General features: G+C 48.8%; 2 protein-coding genes across 3 annotated transcripts in view; both read right to left on the bottom strand.

Annotated features, from left to right (window-relative positions):
- Nucleotides 1-2: 2 nt before the first annotated feature.
- Nucleotides 3-2,430, bottom strand: DPM2 (dolichyl-phosphate mannosyltransferase subunit 2, regulatory). Its single transcript, XM_066201310.1, has 4 exons — nt 2,369-2,430; nt 1,872-1,961; nt 696-798; nt 3-401 (listed from the first exon to the last, which is right to left on the bottom strand). The coding sequence occupies exons 1-4, from the start codon at nt 2,369-2,371 to the stop codon at nt 343-345; spliced, it is 255 nt and encodes an 84-aa protein (XP_066057407.1). The 5' UTR covers nt 2,372-2,430; the 3' UTR covers nt 3-342.
- A 1,143-nt stretch (nt 2,431-3,573) lies between these two features.
- The window catches only part of EEIG1 (estrogen-induced osteoclastogenesis regulator 1), a 37,435-nt gene continuing 15,777 nt past the window's right edge, over nt 3,574-25,231 (bottom strand). For both annotated transcript variants that reach the window (XM_066201017.1, XM_066201016.1), the window contains exons 3-12: nt 19,984-20,104; nt 19,629-19,658; nt 15,951-16,067; nt 15,424-15,470; nt 12,749-12,900; nt 11,508-11,612; nt 11,073-11,262; nt 10,759-10,880; nt 9,576-9,645; nt 3,574-8,690 (exon numbers count right to left, since the gene is read on the bottom strand). In XM_066201017.1, the coding sequence (XP_066057114.1) occupies nt 8,645-8,690; nt 9,576-9,645; nt 10,759-10,880; nt 11,073-11,262; nt 11,508-11,612; nt 12,749-12,900; nt 15,424-15,470; nt 15,951-16,067; nt 19,629-19,658; nt 19,984-20,104 (1,000 nt within the window). In that variant the 3' untranslated portion in view covers nt 3,574-8,644. The remainder of the gene's footprint in view (nt 8,691-9,575; nt 9,646-10,758; nt 10,881-11,072; nt 11,263-11,507; nt 11,613-12,748; nt 12,901-15,423; nt 15,471-15,950; nt 16,068-19,628; nt 19,659-19,983; nt 20,105-25,231) is intronic.

Below are 25,231 nucleotides of genomic sequence, written 5' to 3'. Positions count from 1 at the left end.
CGAACCGTATGTAAACTTTTAAATAAAATTCCCAGAAGGAACAAACTACTGGGCAGAGCCAGAGCTGAGGGGAAGGAGTGCCCAGAGAGTGGGCAGGGCAGCCCCAGCTGGGGAGCAGGTCCCTCACCAGGGGCTCTGGTCCCTCACTTGATGAGCCTTGGATGAATCCTGCTTCTCTTTGGTCAGTGAATTGTAAACTACAGGTTTAGTCTCTGCAGGAGGGAACGTGGGAGCAGCTCAGTGCTGGGCACCTTGGAGATGTCTGCCTGGAGCTGCAGGAAAAGTCTTTTCCTGGCTATGATGCTGCAGCGTGGGCACCTCCTCATCTCCTCAGTTGGGTCTTCAGTCTGATTTCTTGGCATGTTTCCTGCTCTTCCACATGACAAACATGATAAAAACACCTGCCATGAGAGAACAGATTCAGGTAGGAAACTTTTAATTCCAGGCACTTCTACAACACCCGGTAATGACAAACAGAATCTCAGCAGAAAGAGCACAAAAATTCTGCTCTCCAGGGGCTCAAACAGCCAAAGTCACACACAACAAACACAACCCCAAATCCCTGTAGCAGGCTAAGCTGCAAGAGTAACCACAGAGAGTGACATGAGTGTCACACATTAGCTAAACCCCTAGCAACCCTCTTCTCTCTTCCTAATTTAGAAGTTTCTAATTAGAGCAACAGAAATAACTCTCACCTATAAATAGCAGCAGCAGCAGCCCGGCTGCCACAGGGAGGATAACTGCATATTCCCGAGGCAGGAAATACCGGTGGATCCCATGGTCGCTGTCAATGAAGGGCTGCAGGGACAGAGAGGGGTGTCAGCAGGTGGGTACAAGGTGCAGGCTCGAGGTTTTGGGAGAAACATGGAAATACCTGGTGTGAGATGGCTAAAAAAGGGTGCCCAGCACGTGGCTTGGCCACAGAGACCAAGGGAAGAGTGGGTGGGCAGTGAAGGGTTTCGTGTTCAGTGGACAGCGAGGGGTGGCTGTGGGGCTGGCACAGGGAACCACAGCCCTGGGGGCTTGGGGTGGGCAGAGCTGCTGGTGCAGGATACAGCAAACCCCTGTCTCTTTGCCCTGCAGAAGGGAGCAGCTGACACTGGCTCTGCTCCATGGTTCTCCCAGCAGGATCCCTCTGCAGAGGCCATTGGAAGGCTCTGGACACTAGGGAGCAGTGTGAGGATTCCCACACAGCTGAGAATGCTCCTACAGCTCTGGGAATGCCGGGAGCACGGACATGGATCAGGCAGCAGAGAGAGCAGATGCAAGAGGAGAATTCAAAACCCTTGGAGTTGGAGAGGAAGCTGGTGGGAGTTCAGACATTAGCCCAAGGCTGAACCTGGCCTCTTGCACCTGGAAAGCTCATGGGGAGAAGTTTCTTCCCAGGGAGAAAATCACTTATGACCTCAGCTGATGTGTCCCCAGAAATGGGCAGCCTCACAACCACTTTTCCAGAGCCCTGCATTCCTTAAAATCTTGTCCTCCCTACCAGGCTTCAGATTTGTTAACTCTTTCTATGTGTCCCTCTGTTATCTCCTACTAGAACCGGGGATCTGGGGGATGCAAATGTGGCCATTGATGACTACACCTCCATCAGGGCCAGGCTTCAGCTCTTCCCAATGGCTCATCCAGCCCATCTTGGAAGAGCAGGTGGGCACCACGATCAATGTTTGGTCTTGCCCAGAAAAGGGCAGGAACACCCAGATGGGACAAGGACTGTGCCAGCTCACAGAGGAAGATCTGCCCTTAAGTTTTAAACCCAGAAGGCAAGAGTCCTATGGGCACACAGACACATTATCGCCTGAACAAAGGCCAGGGAAACACCTGAGTATGGAGTGACTGGGATTATATTGGCCAGAGGAGCCCCGTACCAGTACGATGATCCAGAGGGTGTAGTAAACAAAGAGGACGAGGCTGAAGGCGACCAAGCCAAACCCAACCAGCTGGTCCGTCGCTGTGGCCTGCGAAGGGAGAGACAGTCAGAGCGGGGTCCCCAGGGCAGCGCCCGCGCAGGAGCGGCTCAAGGCGCCTGCTGGTGGTTACGTGACCGCGCCGTGCGGGCCCGGGAAACCGGGGGAACGGCAAAACCCGGGGCGGGGGCACCGCGAGGATGAGACACCGCGGCGGGATAATCCACGGTGGGTGCCGGAGGCAGCTCCCTCAGCCGGTGCACACACCACATCCCAACGACCGACCCGGCCGGCCCCGGGAGGCGGCCGGGCCTGGTCTCTCCGCAGCGGCGGCAGCTAGGGAGCCTCGCGAGGGCTCGGGGCCGCGGTTCAGCCCGAGCCCCCCGCGGTACCGGGGCGAGCAGAGGCCCTCCCTGTCCCCGCCGCGGCGTCCCCCCCCGGGCCGGGCCCGCACTCACCATGGCGCCCCGGCCTCCTCCCCGCCGGGCCCGCCTTTCCGGCGCGGCCGCCAATCAGAGAGCGGTCCGCCGAGCCCGCCCCGGGAGCGGCCAATCAGCGGGGGTGGGCGGGGCGTGCGGCCCTGGGCGGGGCCCGAGCTCCGTCGCCTCCCGGAGCCGCGAAACGCCCGGAGCGGCGGGAACGGTGCGGGATGGGGAATGGTGTACGGGATCGGGAGCGGTGTGCGGGTTCGGTACTGTGTACAGGATCGGGGAATGTGTGCGGGATGGGGGCCGGAGAGGCGGTGGGACAGGCCCGGGTGCGGGGCTGGCACGGGGGGAAGGCGGGAGAGCGGCGCTTGTCGCACCCGCAGGCCTGAGATCGTTGTTTCAGCTCGCAGCTCCTGCTGCTCCAGCGCCGTTGCCTTTACCCGTGAACAGAGTGCTCCGGTTGCATCTACTACCGGGTGCCCGGGGCCTGCGGTAGTGACGGATCCTGACACCAGCTCCATGCCCCGGGAAAGTGACATCCCATGCCCCAGCCGTTCCTCCGAACACGCCCGGGGACAGCGGGAGGAAAACAACAAGCGAGACCAAATAGCCAAAGGACAGACACAAGAGACAGAACCGCCTGCCTCCCCTTCCTGAAACAGGGGAAAAGGGAAGACGATGCTTGGGACTCAAAGGTGCATTGACCTTTATGTAGCCAAAGCCCTAGGAAGGTGGAAAAGGCAAAAGCTGCTTTCTCTCAGGGCTCCTATTCCCCTGCAGCCGTGTCAGGCATCAGCAATGAGTATCTGGGCACTGAATTTGGCTCACCTTCCATTAAGGGGCTGGTGAGCCTGTGGTGGCTGAGGGGCTACTCAGGCACGAGCCCTGAGGATCCAGAGATATTCCCTGGAGCCCTGCTGGGCTGTGGGCCCAATCCCCCAGGTGAGCCTGGTGAGGTGGCCCCAGCAGGAGCTAGGCTGGAACAGGGGACAGAACTCAGGACACCACTGGCGACTCGGGCAGGTGTCACCTTTCCCCGGGATTGCTGCTTCCACAGGACTGGTGCTGTGCTGCCAGCTACCCTCTCCAGCTCCAGGGAAGGGCTGGCAGGGATCTCCGCTCCCAGCTGCCGGAGCAATCTGAGAAGGCAAAGCCAAACTATTCTAGGCCCGAGCATGCCCTTCTCACCCCATAGCAGATATTTGAAACACGAAACAGAGCAAGGAGAATCAGTGTGAAGTACCAAAAAACCTTTATTTTTTCCCCCAAACCATAACAACATTTGACATTATATTGATTTCCTCATATATTTGTTATTTCTCTACATTAGGAACCAGATACAGAAAATACAAACACGATCTGTTGAATCAAAGACGGCACAGCATTCCGTTAGAAAAAGAAACAAAAAAACTAGAGGAGCAAGATAGAAATGGTGAAAAATAGTCATTCCCTCCAGCCCAAACTTTCCAAGAATCATCATCAAAATAGAGCAGTGGAAGTAGCTTCTCTTTCTAAACGCACTTCTGCTTTAAGACAAAAGTTAGATTTATCTTTAGATTTTCAAAGTAAAAAAATGTTAAACTATCTTTCAAGCAATTTTGGAAGTTTGCATAGACCCTTTCCCTTTCCAAAAATATCAGCCATCTCTCTATAGAATCTGATACAAATCGAGTGCGCCTCAGCCGAAGGTCACCAAGCTCAATTCACTTTCAAGAAAATAAAACATGATCTCCCCTTCCCCTCCCTCCCCCCACAAAAATATGGGCTCTACCGTTATTCCATGTGTTTGAGGCAAGTTACCAGGCTCAGCCACATCCCTCACTCACAGCTTCATCCCAATTCCTTTTCATTTCCCAGGTTTCCACAGCCGCTGCCTCCCGGCAGGGCAGAGGCGCTCTGGAGGCAGCGGGATCGGAGGGTGCAGGGAGGGGGCTGATGGACACAGCTCTTAGGAGGGAAGTGGGGGGAATTTTGCATTCATCAATCCCTCCCACAGCGAGGAAGTGGCTTTTCAAGGACAAACACCTGCGACCAGGCAGAGTTTGTAGGAGCTTGTCCCTGGGGACTGGCCTTGTCCAAAGGGCTCAGTCACCAGAGCAAGAACTCAGCTAGAGACCAGGTGGGGCAGCAGGGATGGGGCAGGAGGGGTGGAGGGGGGTCTGCGGCCCCTGGGTAAGGCAGCGAGGAGGGGAGGGGGAGCCCCTCACCAGGAGGGGTTTAACTGTGGTGCTCTAGCGTACCTGGAGTGAGGTTTTCCCAGAGGTTCCTGGCAGCAGTGCAGAGACCAGCTGCACTGCTGCTCGCTTTAAAAAGAAACAGCAACGACAAAATAAATAAAAAGTCAACCCCTCCTATTCGTATGAGAATGACATACTATTTTTTCAGGCCTCCACCTGGTTTGGAATCCTCTAAAAACTGAAGCAAATGTTTAAAAGGGCTTGTTAAACTTTCTGCAGGGGGCAAAGTGATGTGGCAATGAGGGGGGGAGAAATCACACGTCTGCTGCCCATCACTCCAAGGGTCAGGACAGCACGAGGCCCCCATTTAAAGTGCTGACCATACAAAAGATGATGATGAGGGAGCAACATCCTTCTCCCCCTTTTCCCATCACAATTTCCAACTGAAATCCAACTCCTTCACCAAGTAATGACTAAGCCTATTCTTTTCGACACTCAGTTTTATATTGGTTTTAAAAAAAGAAAAAAGTTAGTAAAAAAGTTACACTGAATTTCCTAATGCTTTGCAATGTGCTTCCACCAACTAAAGGTCTAGAAACCAGGAGCAGAGCCCACACGTTTCGCCTGACCCCGAGACTGAAGCAGAGAGCCAGCTCTGCTCTCGGGGGCCAGCCAGGTGTGAGCAGCCTTGCTCATCAGCATCAGAGACCCAGGGGATGCAGAGTCTTGCCAATAAGGTCCTTTTACTTGTTTAAGCCACCTCTGAATCCCCTGAGAAGGGGAACAATGTGGGGAAGAATATTCCCCCCTAAGCCCCCCTTGAAATAAAATATCAATGAAACAATAATGCAGTCAAAAAACACCAGCCTGCTGGGTTTGTATAAAAAAAAAAATCCATAAACTTCACAACAAAAAAAAACAAAAACCCAAAGGAAACTAGCCAGCGGTTTGGGTCTGGAAACTAATTCACTTCTTAAATGTTCAAAGTCCAACGAGGAACAGGCGGCACCGATGCCACAAGGAAAAAAGTGCTCATGAGATGCAGCTTCCTGAGGCAGTGGTGAGTGTGTGGGACAAGTGACCCCACAGCCACCACCTCAGGTGCCCATGGCTGCCTGGGGACTGCTGGGCATTGCTTGTGCTCTGCATGGGATCTACAAATAGGAACAGACTGCTCCTTCCTCCCTCCAGGTCTGCTCCAGGTGACCAGCCCCAGCTGCAAGGCTGGATGACTAGAACCACTAACTCACTCAAAACCAGGGGCAGGAGAGCTAAAGCCACACAAAGACCAGGATCTGTGGAGGCACTGATGTGGAGACAAGGAAGAAATACCCTATGAGACACAGTTACCAGAAATGCAAGCAGTGATGTGCCAGGCCCTTGGAAGAGAAGCCAAAGACGTGCCCAGGTTGGCCACAGTGATGCGATGGAGCAGTTAGGTCTCTGCCAGCCTGGGAAGAGGAGACCAGTGCTCTCAAAAGCTCAACTGTGTCTCCTCTTGCTTTGCTGGGAAGACATTCCTCCCTCTGTCCCACTGATTTCGTGACATGCCGAGCTGCCAGTGCCTCGGAGCAGCCGACTCTTGCCAGTGGAGGCCAGAAGAATGCCCTGGGATCCCGACTGCTCTGACAGTGACTGCCATTGTTTTTCATGGGAACAGACGCAAGGCAGCAGAAGTGAGCTGGGTTTTGGCCTCTTTCCTGGCTTATGCTTGTTCCTTTCAAGTCCTGGTTGGATCTGATTTCCTGAGGGGCTTTGTTGGCCCCTGGGGAGCAGCCAGACCCTTGGCTCTGCACGGCCATCCAGAGACAGGGCAGAACAGCCACTGCTGTCCGAGCCTCCTGCCCTCACCCTGACCTGAGCACACAGTCAGGCCAGGCCTGGCTTTCTGGCACTGGCCCAGGGAGAGAGAAACACAAGCAGTTCTCTCCTTCCTGCAGACACGTGGCACCCCAGGAACAGGGCAGGATGCTCAGCAGCCTGCAAGGGAGTGCCAAACCTATCCAGGCTGAATGAAGAAGAAATCACCATTAAAAAAACTTAGCAAGTGTGAAAATGTGAAAGAACTTTTGTTCTAGACAGTCTCAAAAGATTCAACACTTTTTCCCTACATTAAACCAAATCAAGGTGTTGTCTGTATCCCCTTTTTACCCTAATTCAAATTTATTTCCCTTTGAAGGGAAAGGGTGGAAAAGATGCATATGCTGTATGTGGTCTGTCCAAACACAGAAAGCAACCTCTTGACTCGAAGAGAGAAACCATCAAAACAGAGTAAGCAACTGTATAGTTTTACCACACTGCTGAGCACCCTCCCCATGCAGCATCCTTAGCTAGAAGGCTAAAAAAAAAAAAGCTAAATCAAGGCCCTTTCATTCCTTGTTTCTCATTTTGCCGGATTTCCTTTTCCAGTAGCTCATCTGCATGCATTCTGGCCAAAGAGACCACAGCTAATCCTTTTTTTATCTCCTTTAACAGAGGCTTTACAATGACTAAGAATTTGAACGATGTGATCAGTTACAAGTCTTTCCTTGCTGAACAGAATGAGTGTGTGCCTGTCCACACACACACGAGTGTCAGAGGGGAGCCAGGTCCTGGAGTGTGGAATTGCTCCGAGGGCACGGCTGCTGAGTGCTACCACAGTACACTGGCAAAAGAGGAATGGGCACTACACAGAAATAGCTTATCAGCTGAGGGGCTCTGTACAAGGAGGGCTGCAAGCACAGCCTGCTGCTGCCCCACAGCTGGGGGCTGCCCAAATCCTGGCTGGCATTTCAGCTGCCAGGAGAATCTCCAAGTGGGAGCTGAAAGGGATTGACATCTCTGCCACACACTGCAAGGAAAAGTGTCAAACAACTGCAGAAACCAAACCCAAAGAAGAGCAATTGAAAGATCAACCAGAGAACAGTTTGAAGCCTTGTCAGAAGAGTTCACTCACCACAGAGCAGGTCAGAACAGCTGCTGTGGCTAATGCAGCAGCAAACACCCACTCTACCCTTGAAGGCAGAGGCAGTAGCTTCTCCCCAGCCCCAGAAGGAACCAGCTCAGGCACAGATCTCTGCTGACACGGCAACAAAGGCCAAGCAACACCAAATCCCTTACTGGCCCAGGCCAAGAGAGGCAATCGACATCACCACCACAATAGACAGACCACTGCAGTCAACTGCATCCAGCTCTGGCCCGGGGAAGGGCTGTCAGATGAGATCCTTTTCACAGTCCAAGAAGGGCAGTTCCCTTCCTGAGCCAGTGAAACAAGAAGAAAAAAAAGAAAGAGGCTTTGTATTCCAAGCTCCAACAGGACTATTTGCTGAATCAGTCCAGCAAACACAGATTATACTCCTGGAATAATGAGTAGAAGCCTCCTCCAGGTAAAATCTGTAACCTCTAAAGTGCTCCTGCTAATGCTAGTTGATGAACACCCCCTTCCATGCCCAGCAGTGGAAGGGCTGCTGCAGTCAGTGGTGTGATGAGCACTCACATTTAACCGTTCACCAACTCCCAGCTGGATTGCGGTCGTTTTCTGAAATGCACTTTTGGGAAGTATTTCCTATGAGAAGATGTTGTCTGGGGACGTGAGGATAGGAAGGTGAAGTGTACACCACAGCATACCTTGTTCAGTAAAACCATTGCCTTGGGAGGTGATGATCCCTTGCAGAGTCAATGGAATAAAGCATCCTGCAAGTGGCCATGTCACCGTGTCCCCAACAAGCAGCTCTGGGTTTGGTTAGAATGGTTTCCCCCACCCCCAGTGGTTTGAAGAGTTCACAGTGGTATAACCCAATGTTTTGGGGAAGTCCCCTGCTGCAAGTGAATGGGTGGAATGAGGGATGCAGATGAGCAACATCCTCTGGGACTAGCCCAAGGATAAGCCCCACAGACACCTTGTGTCTGAGCAGAAACAGGAGGAATGCATGCACTGGAAGGACCAGGAAGCAGAGAAGGACAATGCCAATGCAGGGAAAGTGCATGTTCTGGAGTGGTCTCGGAGTAGTTCTGCAGTGCAAACATATGGGGAGGGGCGTGGAGAAATCCCTTCTGGAATGCTGCATGAAGAGAGGTAAAGGTTGGCATCCATGTGGCAGCAGACTGGGTAGGGGACCTGTGTCCAACAGCTCTACCCTGTTCTTCACATTTAGTGGGTTTCAATCACCACTGGCTCGTAAACTCCAGATGAGACCCTGGGGAGGCAGAGGGGGAGAGGGGCTGGTTATTTTCCACAGTCATTTTGAGCAACCAAATTCTGATTCAGAGCTCTCCACTCTTAAACATCACCTTCTAAGCCCACAAAAAACACTGCCAGTGACGAGTCAGCCTTGTGGGAAGTCAGTCCTTGGAATACTGAGGGGACAAAGAGGTGGCAAGTCAGCAACAGCACTGGAGAGAGCTGGGTGTGACACACAAACTCTTCTACAGGACACAGCAAAGGGGGAGTATCCTATCCAGAACAAAGAGCAGGTGTGCCTGGCTTTGCTGTGCTCCTGGTTTTGTTACCAACTTGATACATCTTTGCATTGCCGTTAATTCCCTTTTTAGTTCAATTGAAAAGATGCAATAAAGCCTCAAACGCAGCTGACCAAGAGCTGTACTAAGAGCTATAGTGGTAAAAAGAAGTTTTATTGCTTCAGAAGGCTTTCATGAGAGAAGCCCTTGATGATTATGGAAGAGGCAGGGAGAAGGGACAATAAGAGGCAGGGAGAAGGGACAATAAACCCTGCTCTGCCGCAGTTTTGCTTCAGGCCAGCAGGAGGCAAAGCTCCCTCCTTCAGGAACAAACGGGAACCAGCCTCTACCATTTTGTCCTTTCACTCCTCACTTCTGTTCCTGGGTCTAACAACCAGGATCCCATTATCCCTCTGAGCTCCTGCTGAGAACTGCATTCACACTCTAGTGCAACTGCAGCCTGCACCAAAGGGATCCCAGGGCTGTTAATGTAGGAATAAAGCCACCATATAGCACATGATGTTTAGAAATCTCTCCTATAGCAATAAGTGGAAGTTTCCCAGGTACAGAGCCCACTAATCTCTCTGGAGCTCCTCTGTCTGCCAGCTTTTTGGGAAACCTACCTGTTTCCCAGCTGAATACCGCTCAGCGTAGTTGTTCCATCCCTGCTCACAAACAACCTCAGGTTACTGTCTGCAGATAGAAATAGAAGACAGACATCAAAATCCAGAACTACTGAGGCTTCCAGGAACTCCCTTCCCAGCACAGAACAAGTGTGCCTCAGCAGATGCACATCCACATTTTCTGGTGGTGTTCACACAGTCATTGAGCTCCTGGGAACTCCTTTCCTTGCTCCAAAAGGGAGCCTCCACAACACAAAGCTTTGGAAGAATAAAGGCAGAGACATTAATTCAGTCATACTCCTCCAGCTGCCTCTTTTAAGACAATTCCATTGATGAAAGTTTTTGGTCAGGTTATACATCCGAACAGATGAGACGTGGGGCCTCACACTGCTCTTGTAGAGTCACTGGAGGAGAAACTCAGCCTGTTCTGCTGGTGAGAGGCAGCTGCATTCAGTCTAGTTCTAACCCATGCTGAATGGGGTGTAACTCCCCACACGATAAGAGTGCTGCCATGAGCAACAATTTAAGGTGACTAATGGTAAATTAATGAAGCACAGATAACAAGCTAGGCTCAAGTTTAAAACTTAACAGAATAACTCTGTTAAGATTAAAAAAAAAAATCAGATCAAAGATTGATTTCTATGCTAAACTGGGAAATGAAAGTGAAAACAAAAGCAGTTATATTATTAGTTTTCTCCTAACTGATGCTGTGACTGCAATGGAGAAAACTCCTTCTTCAGCTCTCTGAGTGACCTGATCACCATCACATGGTAACCCACGTTTCTGTAGAGATGTGCTGCTTCCCCTCCAGTTGTGCTCTCCTCTTTTGATAAATACGCTTGGCCTGACCCGGGATGAAGGCCACTAGAGCAGTGCAGACAGCTGATGCAACTGATCTCCACTGTGCTGAGAATCAGTACTTTTCCTCTCTCTCCCAGCACATTTGAGCTACTATTCAATCTCTGCTGTCATGTGTGGAAACAGCAGCAAGTGCTATCTGTAAATACATGTGCAGCTCTCAAACCCACATGGTTTATCTACCACAGAAACACCCAGCAAGCCTTGAAAGCAAATAGCTGTCCAAAGGAGAAGAGAGCCCATGGCAGATCAGATTTGACTATAAATGCTTGGCAGCCTTGCAAAAGGAAGAACCCAGGCATCCCTTCTGAGGCTTTCCTCTCACCTTCAGTATTGCTGACATCTGTGAAGTCCTGACTCTGCATTATTTTCTCCACTATATCATCAGCATCGATCCTGGTGTCATCCACTCGGGTTGGGTGACTCTCCATCGAGTCCTTTTTCCTCCTGGCAAGAGGAAACACAGGAAAAACTTCCTCAGCTTTTCAGGACACAGACTTCCACATACTGTCCTGCTTCTCTTGGCCACAGTCTCCTCCTCAGGGGCCACAATCTGATCCACTGCTGCCTGAAGACAAAGGAGCAGGTTCTGTCTGTCCTTCCCAGAGCAAGGGCTTTGCTCCGATATCACTCACTCACCGGGAGGGCCTGTCCAGCAGGAGGGGTGGTCTGGGGGGGCGAGGTGGCTTCTCCAGCTTGTGCTCCCTCTCCCCCTCAGGATACTCCACGGTCATGCTGAGCCCCCCGGAGGCGCTGCTGCTGGTGGACGTGTTCCTGCGGTGGGTCAGGTCCGACATGCTGGAGGAGCGGGAGTGCTCCGTGCTGTAACCTGCCAACACACAGGGGTTACACACCTCATCTGCTCCCACTCCTGGCAGCACAGGGCAGGGCAGCTTCACAGCAGCACTTCTGCTCCTGCACACTGAGGTTTAGACATCTGTGAGCTCATCTGCAGAGACTGAACACGAGGCTTGTGTTATAGAGCAGGGTGAGAGAGATGGCTGCAAATCACTCTCACAGGAGCTCGTTGCAGGAAGGAAAAGGGATGGCAGAGCTGTGTGGATCAGTGGTTACCAGAGATCTTGGACTGCTGGCTGGCGTAGCTCGAGTTCCGTGAGTGCCCTGAGTGGAAAACTTCCTCTGGGCTGGACAGGTTCTGATCCGACTCTTCTGGGACACCTGCCAAAGAAAAGAGGACACTGCTTACACCATAATCAAGCCAGCACATGGTGCACTGATCAGCTGGGAGTGGAGGTTGATCTTGGGATGACAGATCAAGGAAAGGGCAATCTACTGGCCAAAGCCCTGCTGTACAGGCCAGCACGGGGCTTAGAAACACCCAGAGAGTAGGGAAGACCACAGTGAGCTTCTCTGTCAAGTTTATCATTATTTGTATCCAGCATGTGAATTTACAAACATCTCTGGGGGCTCATAGCATCTAGAAGGACAAGTAGTGTCTGAAATTATCCATAGTTAAAAGCATCATGTTAAGACCAAGTAAGCATCAGATGGCAACTGGCAGTAAAGTATTCCAGCCTTTGTTTGGGTGCTTCTGTTACTACCTTGCCCTTTCTATAACTTGTGAGAGAGCCTGTACCATTTAAATAATCTCTGAATTTGATACAGACACTTTAGCATAACCCCTGGTCCTTTGCTAGCCCTGCTTGTCTCTCTTGCAGGAAGCTTATTTAGAAGCGCACAAATGTAACACATTAGCCAGCTTTTTAAGAACACCACTTGCACCACGTGCTCTGTCACTGAGGGGATGAGACTCAAGTGCTATTTTGGTGCAGTGTATCTGCCTGCACATTTGTAATGTGCTGGGAAGGAAAAAAACTGATGTGAAAATGCAGTGCCCTTGAAAACTGGCTCATACAGAAGCCAAAGAACTGCATCAGCAGCTGGAACAAGGCCACTAGACCTTAAACCAACCTCTAAAACCTTCAGAGGAACTTTTCTAGAAGATAAGTCTGAGCAACAGACTAGCTGAGTGCAGAACAATGCTAAGTGTCATTGAACACAGTGGAAAGCAGGGATGAGTGCAGTGCATGAATTATTAAATCCCCAGCAAAAAGAACAATTTGCTTTATCTCCACTAACAGAAATATGCATGTGGCAAATATTCAACCTTCATCTCCTCAGTTACACTTAGATGGCTTTGTTATTCTCAACATTCCTAATGAGCAATGGGGTTGAGGATGGGTGCAGGAAAACATGAAAAATTAAGGAGTTTCTGTGCTTGCAACTGCTGGGAAAAATAAAGGAGTGTCCAGGCACAGGCACACATTGCATGGCTCCTGGCTGGGCATTCAGACCTGAGCTGAGAATGGCAGTTCTGGGCTTGCTCTGGCGCAGGGAGCCAATTGTGGAGGAACTGCTGCTGCTGGTGGTTCCCTCGCCCTTGCAGGTCAGCTGCAGAGTAGAGTCCTGCCCTGGGATGGTGATGGATTTGGCTGTGGAAGGAGGCCTGTAATCAGAAGGACAGGAGGTTATAGACTGCCAGGCAGGGAGCACTCATTCTGTCTATCCCGCCCTTCTCAGCAGGAGGAAGCTGGCAGCCCTCTGACCAGCAGCTCAAATGGGATGTTGGGTTTTGTTTTCCCACAGGTAAGACTGGTGTCTTCCCTACCTTGGACTGCATTACAAGAAAAATCAAGTTTTTGAGGTAAATTAAGGCAAAAAGGGATCATTCATTCATTCATTCATACAGGACAACAGGCTCAGAACTTGCACTGTCCTCCAGGACACCATCCAGAGCTGCCCTTTCACCCCCAACACGCGTCCACTGGCCAGCTGGTTTCTCAAACAGGAACCAGTTTGCTGTTGTCCCACTCTCAATTCCAGCTTCCCTTCTCTTACACCTCTTTGGCCAAAATGAAACCTTTTATCCCAGCAACCCTGTTCCCCTATGAGAGCACTTTTACAACAATCAAATAACCTTTCCCTTTTTTAACTGACTATTAAACTCCTTTTCAGTGAAACTAAAGTGTTTTCCCAGCTGTCAGAATTATTTTTCTGGTTATTCCGTGAGCTCGAAACATCCCTTTGTAAATGCTGACTGCAGGGCAGAGCTGTGACTGCCTGGAGCCCCCTCCCTTCCTCCAGAAGTGCTTTTGGGTGGAAGCCACAGCATGTGCAGCGTGGCAAAGTGAATATTCCTGTTGGAGCCCTAACCTCCTTGTAGCCTGAAGTCTGAACTGGAACTAAAGGATCATATGACAGTTTTTAAGTGAGGAGTGAGAAATAAAATCTTTTGTCTCACTCAGAGCTCCGAGGGAAGATGTTACATGAGAGGAGATCTTTGCAGTATTTTGGAAAAGAGAATATTTAATGTGGGCAGCTGAATGGCTATAAAGCTTTCAGGAAACTCACAGCATGCCTTCACCAGGAAAAAACCCTCCCTAATCACCTTATCAGTGATTTGCATGCACCCAGGTGCTTTGGGGACTTTGCTTCACAGGTTTTTAAGGCTTTTACAACCTTAAGCAAGCAAACTGTTCCGGGAGCAGCCTGTTGGTCTGTCAGTTCAGCTGCTCTGCTCATTCCAACAACCCCAGCAGGGGAAGGTTCATGGAGTGCTGCAAAAAATCAGTGCTTGGAAGTGATTTCCCAGCACAGTTTAATTCCTGCCTAACCCTCTAATGAATGTCATTTACCAGAAGCTCTACTGATCAAGGACTATTCCACATGCAAAGCTTCTATTTTTAGATATTTGCACATTATCAACATAAAAGGGAAAAGTGGGAATGACTGCAAAAATCCTTCAAGAAAATTAGGAAGTTTGACTTTCAGACTGAACCTACTTACATTAAATGGGTATTTATATCCTATTCCGTGCAATTTTCAGGCATTCTAACAGTGGGACTTGCTTCCATTGCAAAGGAGCAACAGATATTTTTGTCAGACATTATTACCAGACATCCTAGTACCCTAGATTTAAAACATCTGTTATTGCTATAAAATTATGGTTTGAGATATTCAAAACTTCTTTATTATACCTCCTCCTGAAGCAGAAATCCTTCAGAATCAGATGACACTGATTTTGGGTTTCAAAGTGTCAGAAAATACTGCAGCACTCTGAAAAGGCACTCACAAAACAAACCTACAACAAACTATGCAGCACTTTCAACAAGAATTTGAGCTAATTTATACACTCCAAGCTAGCTCCTAAAATTAGACCTTTTAGCCCAGAACGCAACTGCTACAAAAGTTGGCCTCAAGGTAAAGCTTTCTTATCTCAGACTGTTGGGAGGCAACATGAAATATTCCTTTGGGCACATGACAGCTCTGCTGTGTAGTCACACACCTTCCAGCACCTTCCAGCACACCACTTCCCACCCAGCAGGGCTGGGACTGTGATGCCGCACTGTGGTGTGAGGGAAGATGTGGCCAGGATGTTCATTAATTCACCAACAATTCTCTAAGCAGCAAAACTGCTCCACAGTCTAACTCTACTTATTCTTTCCTATCATTATGCATTAACCCCCCCCACCCCACATTACTGCAATTTCTCTGTTAATTAATCCAAGTTGTGAGCCCTGTAGAAAAAAAAAAAAAAAGTTTAAATGATTCAGCCTTGAAGTATTTTTGTTGCTGTTTCAATCTGAGATCTTTATCCCCCATGATATGTGCTGAAGCGTGTCCACTTCCAAGACTGTTTTCTTTATTGACCTTTCTCCTCTTGGAGGTCAGTGAAACCAAGCCCAGAGCCATGAGAAATTCTATCCTTCAGAAAAAACATGAAGTTTGTAATCAAAATGTACTCGTTTCCAAAACCTAAGTTGCACCAGCAGGGAAAATACTGTGCATAGCAACAATCAAAGCTGGGAAAGCCAGAGCAGAGAACAAAACCAATTAAAAGCACAGGCTGGCTATACTTTTCTGGCTGATTCAACCAGTTTTACTTTACTTCCCAATATCAAGGACATCTTTTCCCCTCTCTTCATCAATTTTAGTGTCTGCCCAGAATGGAGTACCCCCAGGAACTCACGTTTTGAAGCAGGGGTCCCCAGAGAGCAGGGACATTCCGATGGTGACCTGGAGAGGGACACAAGGCACATCATTAGCCATGCTGCACTGAGCTCCTCACTTCACAACAGCCAGGAGGTCAAGGGCTAGGTGTAAAGATCAGCCAGATCTAGTTCCTTTCCCAAGGAAATCAGCTTCAGGGATTTAGCAAAGTATTTCCCTCCCTGCCTCAAATCCCTGGCATCAGTAACTCCAAGTGGCAGTGGCTCAGCAGGACACCAGCTGGGCCATGCTGACAATGCCTCGTAACAACCTTTTCCCTCCCTCCTGTTCCTAGTTTCTTTGTCAAGGGTCACTGCTTGGCCAAATCAATGCCAAATTATCAAAGGGTAGCTCTGATAATGGGAAGCTTCCTGAGTCAGTCTAGCAGCACAAAAGCAGAATCCTGTCTCTGTACATAACAGGACCTTCTCTCTGACCTGGCACTGCACTGTGATCTCCCCAAAGTCCCAAGTAGGATTTCTACTGTGTAAGTTCCAGTTGTTGTACCTTTAGGATGGAGTTGTCCTGTCGGGTATTCTTAGTATCATATCCTTCCAGCAAGCAGCAACGGACAGTGGATCCAGAGCCTGCAAATTCTGCCAGATTTAGATCAGCAAAGCCCAGCTGTAGCCAAGAAAACAATGGAGAGGAAGGTGAGAGAACAGACCTTACTCCATAAAGCGTTACACAATGTCACAGAGACCAAAGGGAGAGAACACATCTGTGAGCAAGGGCAGAAATAGGACCCAGGACACAGAGTGGTGGCTGTGAAGATTCTCTGTTCTTGAGGATGGACATGGTCACATTGCTAACCCCAAGCTAGATGGACACACTTGGAGGCCCTCAGGAAGCCAAGCCCAGAGGGAAGAAGGGTGTACAGTGGTGGTGGTGGCCAGGACAGTGTTAACCAGCCTGCAGCCATTGCATAACCAAGGACATGGAAGGCACTAGGTCAACAATGTGGAAAAAACAGAATCACACATACACAAACATAATAAGGCACTCTTTGTATTGGGCCATCCCAGAATGCAGTGGAGCATGTGAACCAGGAGATGAAAGGATATTGTTACAGGGGAAAGTGACACCATCCCGAAAAAAACAACTGAGATTATGGGCACAGGGAGCTGGAGGCCCAGAGCCATGAGGCACTGCCTGTGCCTCACCCCTCAGAGGCAGCTGCTGGGCTGGGCAGCTCCTGGAGCATTCCTCCTCACTCAGCTAAGGTTTAACTAGCAAGGGGATTTGTTTGACAGGCAGAAGGGAAGAGAAATATTTGGAGAGATTTAGCTGTGAGCTCTCTAAACCTTCTCTAACAAATAGGAAGCAAACTGGGAAGGTGACAAAGCTGAAGATCACACGCATTTTCAAAAAGGGCACCGATCCCTCTAGAGTAAATACAAACACAAGGAAAAGCACCTTTGTTTTCCTGCCCTAATCCCTGGTGTATTAACACAGTGTTTCAAAGAAAAAGTTACAGCTTCTTTTATGCACAGCTTTAGGAACAGAAGGTAGTTGTGTCTCATCTGGTCTGATCAGGAGGACAGGCTGTACTCTGTATGTGGTCAAAGCATCCAGGCGTGGAGAATCTGCGTCACATCAACAACAGGTCAGCTCCCAGGGGAACAGGGAACACAGGTGGAGCAGCAGCAGGTTGCTCTGTGCTCTGCAGCACATTCCTTCTGCCCTGCTGTTGACAGCTGGATGACAACAACTGAATGGAGTGCCCCAAGAGCAGCACTATCCTATGGAATTGTGGTGTCTCTGTCAGCTGAGAGAGTCACAGCACAAAACAGTCACTGCCAGGGGAACCCTGGCTCCCACTGTTCCAAGTCAAGAATCACAGTCTGCTCAAGATATATGATTGAGGGGAAAACAGCAGCAAGATTAATATAGCTGCTTCCTCCATCCAGTTCTCAAAGGGCAACTTCTGATGGCAAATGAAAAAAAAAAAAAGTGGCATAGAGAGTGAACCTTTTATCAGCAAAAAAAGAAGGAAAAAATAACCTTTCTCCCTCTCTTCTCACTCATTAAGAATTCCTTTAATGCAAGTGTTTCTTCAGCCCTTGCTGCAGAAATTTCTCTGTCTCATCTAGGCAAGGGCTATGCTGTTTGCTAATTATTCACCGATAAGGAAAAAAAAAAGTGAATTTTTATCTCTTAGAGATAAACAGGACAGAGGAAAGCCACAGGGGGAGATGCAATCCATCACTGTGACAGAGACATAGCACCACCACACCAGGAGAACAGCATGGCACAGAGGTGGCCCAGACCCAGATCCCTCTTCCTCCATCACAGCACTAAATTCTGAGAGGAGACCGACACTGGAACACAGAATGTTGGAGAACCCTCCAGCAACCCACATGGTGTGCTGAGGTCAGAAGCTCTTTCAGGAAGCAGACTCCCAGTATATAGAGGAAAGATCCCTTAACAAAAGGATGTTTTCAGATATAACCTTTCAGAATAGTTTCCTCAGTTTTCCAGCCAGCTGATGGTGTTTCTTTCAGCTCAGGGAAAGAGTTTCCGCTTTATCAGTCCTTCCTGTCGTCTTCTGCTCTGTCACCCCTGACACCGAGGTGCCATTCACGTCAAACCCAAAGGTGTGCAAGTCACTGGAAACTGCCTGGAGCACAAATGGCCCCATCACCCCTCAGTCCTTGCTGATGGGGGACCAGGTACAGAGGGCATTCACAAGTTTCATTTTCCTCTACATCTATTGCCATGGCTGGAGAAGTTCTCAGCTGAATTAGGATAATTTAAAAAGGTGGGGGACTCATGGTGTAAAATGGGAAAACAGCTGCATGGACATGCAGCACAGACTTCTGCTTAGGAACATTAGAAAGCCCAAACCAGTTCTGTCACGAGGACCTGCCTGGAACAAGCCTGGTCCACAGGGCAAGACTGCAATCACCCTTGTCTGGTGTGACATCTCTCTTTTCTAAGCTGCTTCAGATCATCTTCACAGAGAACACATCTATCTTTTTCAAAGGAGACCAAGCAAGATACCAGCCCAGGAGATGACAAGTACTTGAGATTTGGTCTCCAGTTCTGGGCTGGAGGAAATCAGTCTCTTTTAAATGCCACTAAACACAACTGGAGACTGAGCAAAAAGGAAGTAGGTTAGAACATGACCTGAATAAGGTCTCCAGGTTAACTCCACCATAGAAACGTGCCTTCAGGGTTTCTTTAATTCTGCCTTCCCTAATCCTGTGGAAAGCTTGAAGATGGACATTGCAGGAGACAAAGGCTGATGCATTTACTACATCTCTTCCTCCAGCTATGCTTCTCTTCCTGGACATGCAGCTCCGAAGAATGAATAACCTTCCACAGTGTGAATTTAGTGAAAGAGAAACTGATGGCCCTCGACACCATGTCCTAATTAGCAACAAAAAGGGAACGATGTGGGCAGCCACACTGCCTCCTCCCACCCAGCACAGCAGAACACAGGAGCTAGTGCAGTACACCCTTCACAGCCAGTTGCCTCCATGGCCTCAGAAAGGGTATTGATGAGAAGGAACTCTTACATGGCTGTGTGTGACCAAAGCATCTGTTTATCAGAAGCCAGCAGTAGTGACTCATTTGCCAACAAACATGATTTTGGGCACTGTGTGAGCTCAGCTTCTAAGCCAACACTGTCTCTTGATCCAGCACAAGGAGGAGAAGGGGGTGGCCCATTGTCTGTCCCATAGCACAGGCAAAAAAAAAAGTGAGGAAGAGAAACCAAGACTAAGATCCCTGCTGATCCATTTGGCTTTTGCCTCGGTGTCTCCTGTGCTTTGGCAGGCAGTGATTTCTGCTGTAGGCTCCTGCCTGCACTCCTGAGGCAGCGAGGTGCCTGCCCCAGCTGGCTGTGTGCTCTGGAGAACAGAACTGGAGTCTGTTTCTTTATTAGAGACATGCTGCCAGAAGCCAGAGAGTTCACATCTGACTCAGAACTTCCCCAAAGTTTGAGGACATGCAGATCATCTCTCCAACCCCCATCTCAAATCCACATCCAGTGCAATCTGGATCCTGTCCCAGCAAGTCGAGTTTTTTGGGAAATCTCTTAACTCAGACTTAAACTAAGAACTAAATAGCTTCTCTCCAGACTGGTTCACTCAGCAGCCACTGGTTTCTAAGGGGTGTAAAGCACTAGCAGGAGACAAGACCATCATCACTCTGCTACATTTGCCCTTTCTGTGCTCTTACCTTTGAGTAGGTTTTTCCGCCCTTCAGCTCCTATATTGGGAGACAAAACAAAACAGGAAAAGCAGCTATTATATGTGCTGGGGCAACAGGGGGAAAGTCATTACTCAGTCCTGGAATCTGCTCTCAGGATTCACAAGCCTCTCTCTCAAGGGTTACCACTGCCTTGGTCGCTCCCACCCTCCATCAAGGACTCTCCTTGGACAGAGAGGCTCCGTTCCAGCATATCCTGTCCCAAACAATTTTTCCTCCCCACCACAGTCCACACAGTTTTTCTTGCTGCCAAAAAGCAGCCAGGAACCAACTGCCAGTACACTACTGGTGGTACTACGTGCCAGCAGCAAGGCTGGATGCTCACCTTACGGACAGACACTCGGCAGATGCAGGGGTCCAGGAGCCCTGTGGCAGGGTTGGCACTCATTTTACACACAAAGGTGAATTTCTTTTTCCAGCGGACACAGTTTTCCTGAACTTCCTCTCTATGAGAATCGAAAAAAAAAAAAGAGTCAAATAAAGGCACAAAGACAAATCAAGACAAGCTATTAAGTATCCTTTTTAATGACTGGCATCCTAGCCTGTAAAGATCCTCTGCAACAGCTTGGTTCACCTGAAATTGCATCACACAAAGGTGTTAGGTTAGCATCAAGCTTTTCACTAGTCAATACAGGTAAAATCCACTCAGGTTACAGAAATACTAATCATCTCATCAACAGAATTTGCCTTTAAAACTCTCACAAGCTTGCTGGTACTTCCTGCTCAGCCAGTTGAGCTCATTCACTGTCTGGCCTGGATGGAGGAAATCTCCATTCCTGAACTGGGCTGAAGGTTCACAAGCTTATCTCCCTCCAGCATGTCTGTTTGTGCAGCCTTTGCACAGCAAATTGCTGTGTGTCCTGGATGTCCTGTCCTTCCCTGGTCCTCGGGCTGGGACTAAGCCAGTGAGGATGGCCAGCTTGAGAGGGGACAAAAACATGTGGGAATGCTCCTGGTGCAAGCAGACAGGGCCACATCAAGCAAACATTGCACTTCAAATCCTGCAGGGGCGCAGCCAGGAAAGAGGTGGTTTTGCTTGCACAGCTTCTGAGCAGACCATCCTGGATCTCCAGGGTGAGTGGAGAAGCACATGGCTCTGGCACAGCCTGTGCCTGCAGGAGGAAGACAGGAAGCCTTCCTGAGTGCAGGAATCACTCCAGGTACAGCTCTGGCTCCTGCACAGCCCTCAGGGCAAGCTGGAGTTTACCTTTCCCAGGAGGCTGGTTCAAAGGAGCCTGGAAACAAGGTGTGTGGGTCCTTCCACAGGGCTCTGCCTCCCTTACTGAGCTTCTGCAGAACCTGATCCATTTATGGCTCAGAGCTTGGCCCTCAGCCAGTTCAGTTCTCAAAGTAATGAGGGCGGGGGAGGAAGGGAAGGCACTGCTGACAGCTGTGAGCAAGTAAGTTTGACTGTTATCTCTCCTCCTAGCACAGGACAAAGGGGCAAGGGCAGCTGATAAACTGTTTGCTTTAGCAGGGAAAGGGAGGCTTCCCACCATCTGACCCAGGCACGGTGTAAACCAAAGGGATTGGTGGCAAAGGGGAGAATAATCAGCCTGGTAGTGTCTCCACTCCTTCTGGGAAGGAAGGAAGGAGAAGCTGTTGTCATTAGGGCAACCTCGAGGTGGACCCAAGAGATCCAGAGACTTGATCCCAAGCCAGGAGGTCCCTGCTAGTCCTCCAGGACTTTCTGTGGGACTGAATGTGCCAGCCAAGGCAGACACAGGGAACAGAAAAGGAGTAGCTGACGAACAACTGAAACCTGTAATCCTCCCTAATGCAGACAAAGGCTGATCATCCCTGTTTAAAACAAGAGAAAAGAGAAGGCAACAAGGTAGAGAACTTAAATCCCTTCCAGACAGAAGAACTCAGGCTTGCTATTGAAGTCAGTAAAAAGTCAGACATCTAAGTGGCAAAAATACCTTTGAATCTGGGATTATTAATTCAAGATGAGATCTGGTTCTCATTACTCCACTCAACTCACCCCAGCTCTCTCAGACAGGAGGAAGAAACACACCCAGAGGGATTAAAAAAGGTTTTTCCTATAGTAAAATATTCACCATGCCAGCCAAATTAGGCATGTTACATTTCAAATATGGGTGCCTTAAACCTGCCTCAATAATAAGCATCTTAAATGACCCAGAGGAAGGAAAAACTCAAGATAAAGATGAGAAAAGGCATGTAACAGAATAGAAAACCACCTGTGAACACATGCTTCAGGAACACAAGGCAGGTACAAGGGGATGCAGGAAACACTGAATATTTTAGCAGCATTAGTCACCTTTGGAAAGGAATTATTTTCTAGAAAGCAAGGCCAATGCTAAAGCTGCTACTGACACCAGAGCTCCAAGTGAATGCTGGAAGGCAGCTCCAAGTGAAAGATGTTCCATCAGACAGCAGCACAGCGCTGCACACCTTGTTCCCAACCCTGATCAGAGCTCTAACTCCTGCCAGACAAGAGGACATGGGACTAAACTCCAGCTCCCAGAGCTCATGCCTGGCTCCCACAGCTGCAGGATCATCAGTGGGATCAAGAGCTGCTCCAGCATGCGAGTTTCCTTACTCAGGAGTTCTTGCTCATTTTACAATGCAGCCATGATTAAGCATCTGCTGGATGCTGCTAAGTCCAATGGAGGCTAATTACTTCAAAACGTGGTAAAAAGTCCTGATTAGCAATAAAGAGCTCCATAGCTAATTTGCCTTTAGCGTAAGCTCCTCTAACAGACATTCTGCTTCTTATTAAGGATGTAGGATGGCTTTCCACAACTGCTGTAGATGCCACACAGTGCAAGGGATTAGGAAAAGGATTTGGGGGTGTTATGTTACCCACAGCACCGTGATCATGAACCTGAGCTGCAGGTGCACATATAGCTTAGGGGTTTTGTGCCTTTGGAACAGTCTGCACAGGACAAGAAGGAAAAAAATCCAGAGCTGCTTTCCAGTCACAAGTTTCACAATCATTCAGTAATGAATTTCAACCTTCTTTGTTTTTTTATTTTAAAGGGTGGGGGCTGGGTCTGTATCATTAGACAAGCAAGCAACAGCTCTATTGTTTCAAACCAAACTCTAAAAAATTAGTTCCACATTTCCAAAAGATGGCATGTGGAGAAGCAATGGGCTTTGCCTATCCACCTCCCTTCAAGCTATCGTTAGGCTGGTAATTAGAGAACACTAAAATAGGGACAAAAAAAAGGAGGACTCAGATGATGAGCAGTTTTGTATTTAGCCCTGGAATATTCTCTGATGTACAATTAGGAGCCATCATGCAGAACCAAAAAAACACCCAAGCAGCATGGTGAGGGCTGCACCGAGAGAAGTTTTCTTTCATCCTAAAAACAAGGCAACTAAAAGTAAAGCAGAAATGAACAGCTTAAAACCAGAAGTGCCTAATTTTAAGTTTTACTCTGTATTTGGAAAACCAGAAATAGTTCACACCAATGCCAAGTCTAGGTGCCAATTCAACGGGTCTTCAGAAGTTTTATTTTAAAAAAGCTGTCTGTATAATTTTGCAAAAAGACTCCCAGAAGGTTGAATCCCTGCCAAGCTAAGCTTTGCCCTCTTCTGACTTCAGACTTATTCAAAGCTGTGTAATTACTCTTTCCAGACCTAAATATACCTCCTCAGAATAAACCAGTGCAATCCTGTGGCAGCTTTTGTGAAAAGTGGAGTTTTGGAAAGAGCTTTGTGAGCTTTTCTAATCCTGGAGCTGCTCATCTACCTCCATCTCGAGGAACAGTGTTCTGCATCCCTCATGCATCATCCTATCCCTTGAGAGAAGATTTACCAGAAAAAGAGCAGCTGGAAGACGCTTGGTGAGAATTCAATGGGAACAATGCAGAGCAGGGACCCACTGCTTTACCTGCTTTTGGAGAGGCAGCAGCGACCTCAGGGAAGCCTGCAAGGCCACTGTGTGAGATCTCACACACAACTCTGGAGACAGGCAGAAAAACACACAACAAACAGACCTTAAAGAAGAGATGTTTCCCAACTGTGATTTAAGTGCTGTGGACAGACTAGCACTGTCACAGAAAGCTGCAAGCCTCGCTCTGAATTTAAGCCTGTAAAGCAAACACTTCTAGAAAAAGGCCACGTATACGACCCATGCTATCTTGGGCTACTGTGAACCTCTCTCCCACATGAAAACCCAGCTAATGAAACACTAGAGCAGAGATTAAAACTTCTATTTACAGACTCAGAGCTGAGTTGTGGGTATCAACCTTCCAACACACCACCCGCTGAAACAGTTTTGCCTTGCCGAAGCATTTAGAAAAGCAGATGTTTCACTCTTGCTTTATGGCAGTTGTCACACATAAGACAGTGTCATAAAAAGGCCACAGCCCTACTGGAAGGGCTGCAGCAACAAAAAACCCCAGCTTCTAATGTCAAATGTTTCACTAGAGCAATGTGTCTCAGTCTGATGTTTCACGCATGGCTCAAATGTGGGAAAACCTCAGGCTAAATGGGACAGTATAGAGATAAGCACACACAAAGAGCTTCTTATTCAGATTTACTCCTCCTCATTACACAGAGGGGAAGGGTAAGCTTTCCTATTCCTGATGCTCAGTCCACAGGCTCACTGTCCCCTCTCCGAGACGTGGATCTGTGTCAGAGCCTTCAAGCAGAACTAATCTCCCTCTCAGCAGACCTAGTCCTCTGCTCCCTCTTCCCTGGTTTACCACTGCGGCAGGAGCAGCAGCATCTTATCTGATAAGGCACAGGAGAGATAATACCATTTTGAAGAGGCTGCCAAGCCAACTCCCAGCTCAGATTCTTTTAAGTGCAATGAAAAACAGCCCTTCAAGGGGCCCTGACAAACACCAGCAGTGGGTTTTTTGGGGAGTAGGGGAACACAATCCCTGCAATGCAGGTACAATCTCCTCAATCACAGAGAGGGATAAAGAAACAAAAAATCACCTTATTTCAGGAGATTGCAACTGAAAGGCATCTTCTGTGCCATTTCTTTACACAGCTCTGCTTTCATCTGCAGAGACACAGTTAAAACAGTCCCATCTAATCCCCAGCCCTTTCACAAGCTGAATTAGAGCAGAATTACTGACACTCCCGTAGCTTGGCAAAGCTTGGAACAATCCTGCATTTTGCTCCAGAGAAGACAGTTACTATTTTAACCAGGTTATCTAGTGCAAAGCTGTAGGAGAGACCTTTGGTAAGGGCAAGGAAAAATCCCTGAAAGGCCTGTTTTGAAACTGACTTTCTAAGATGCTTAGGAACGAGTATTCACACCCCGGCGTTCACAGCACACCAAAATATATCCCATCCCACTAACACAGCAGGTCCTGCTACAAACTGCCTAATCACTGCCTATAAAACACAGGAATTACAAAAGTGGGTGAACATACATATGTAATACAAAGCAAGCCCTCATTAAGCCATTAGCTGGTTTAGATTTACAATCCAGAACCTGCAGGTATCTCCAAATAATGGGCTTAGGACAGGGCACTTGACGGCAGTACACACGTTATTAAAGAAAAATGCAGCTCTGAGGCTTTGCCATCCAGATGCCTGGCAAGGAAAAGGAGAGGAATCCACAGTGAGCAGGATGCACTGTGGGCAGA

Source organism: Chamaea fasciata, unplaced genomic scaffold, assembly GCF_029207755.1.
Source record: "Chamaea fasciata isolate MVZ Bird 193981 ecotype frontalis unplaced genomic scaffold, bChaFas1.0.hap1 SCAF_20, whole genome shotgun sequence".
In the NCBI taxonomy this organism is placed as follows: Eukaryota; Metazoa; Chordata; class Aves; order Passeriformes; family Sylviidae; genus Chamaea; species Chamaea fasciata.
This window is presented reverse-complemented; position numbering and strand designations above follow the sequence as displayed.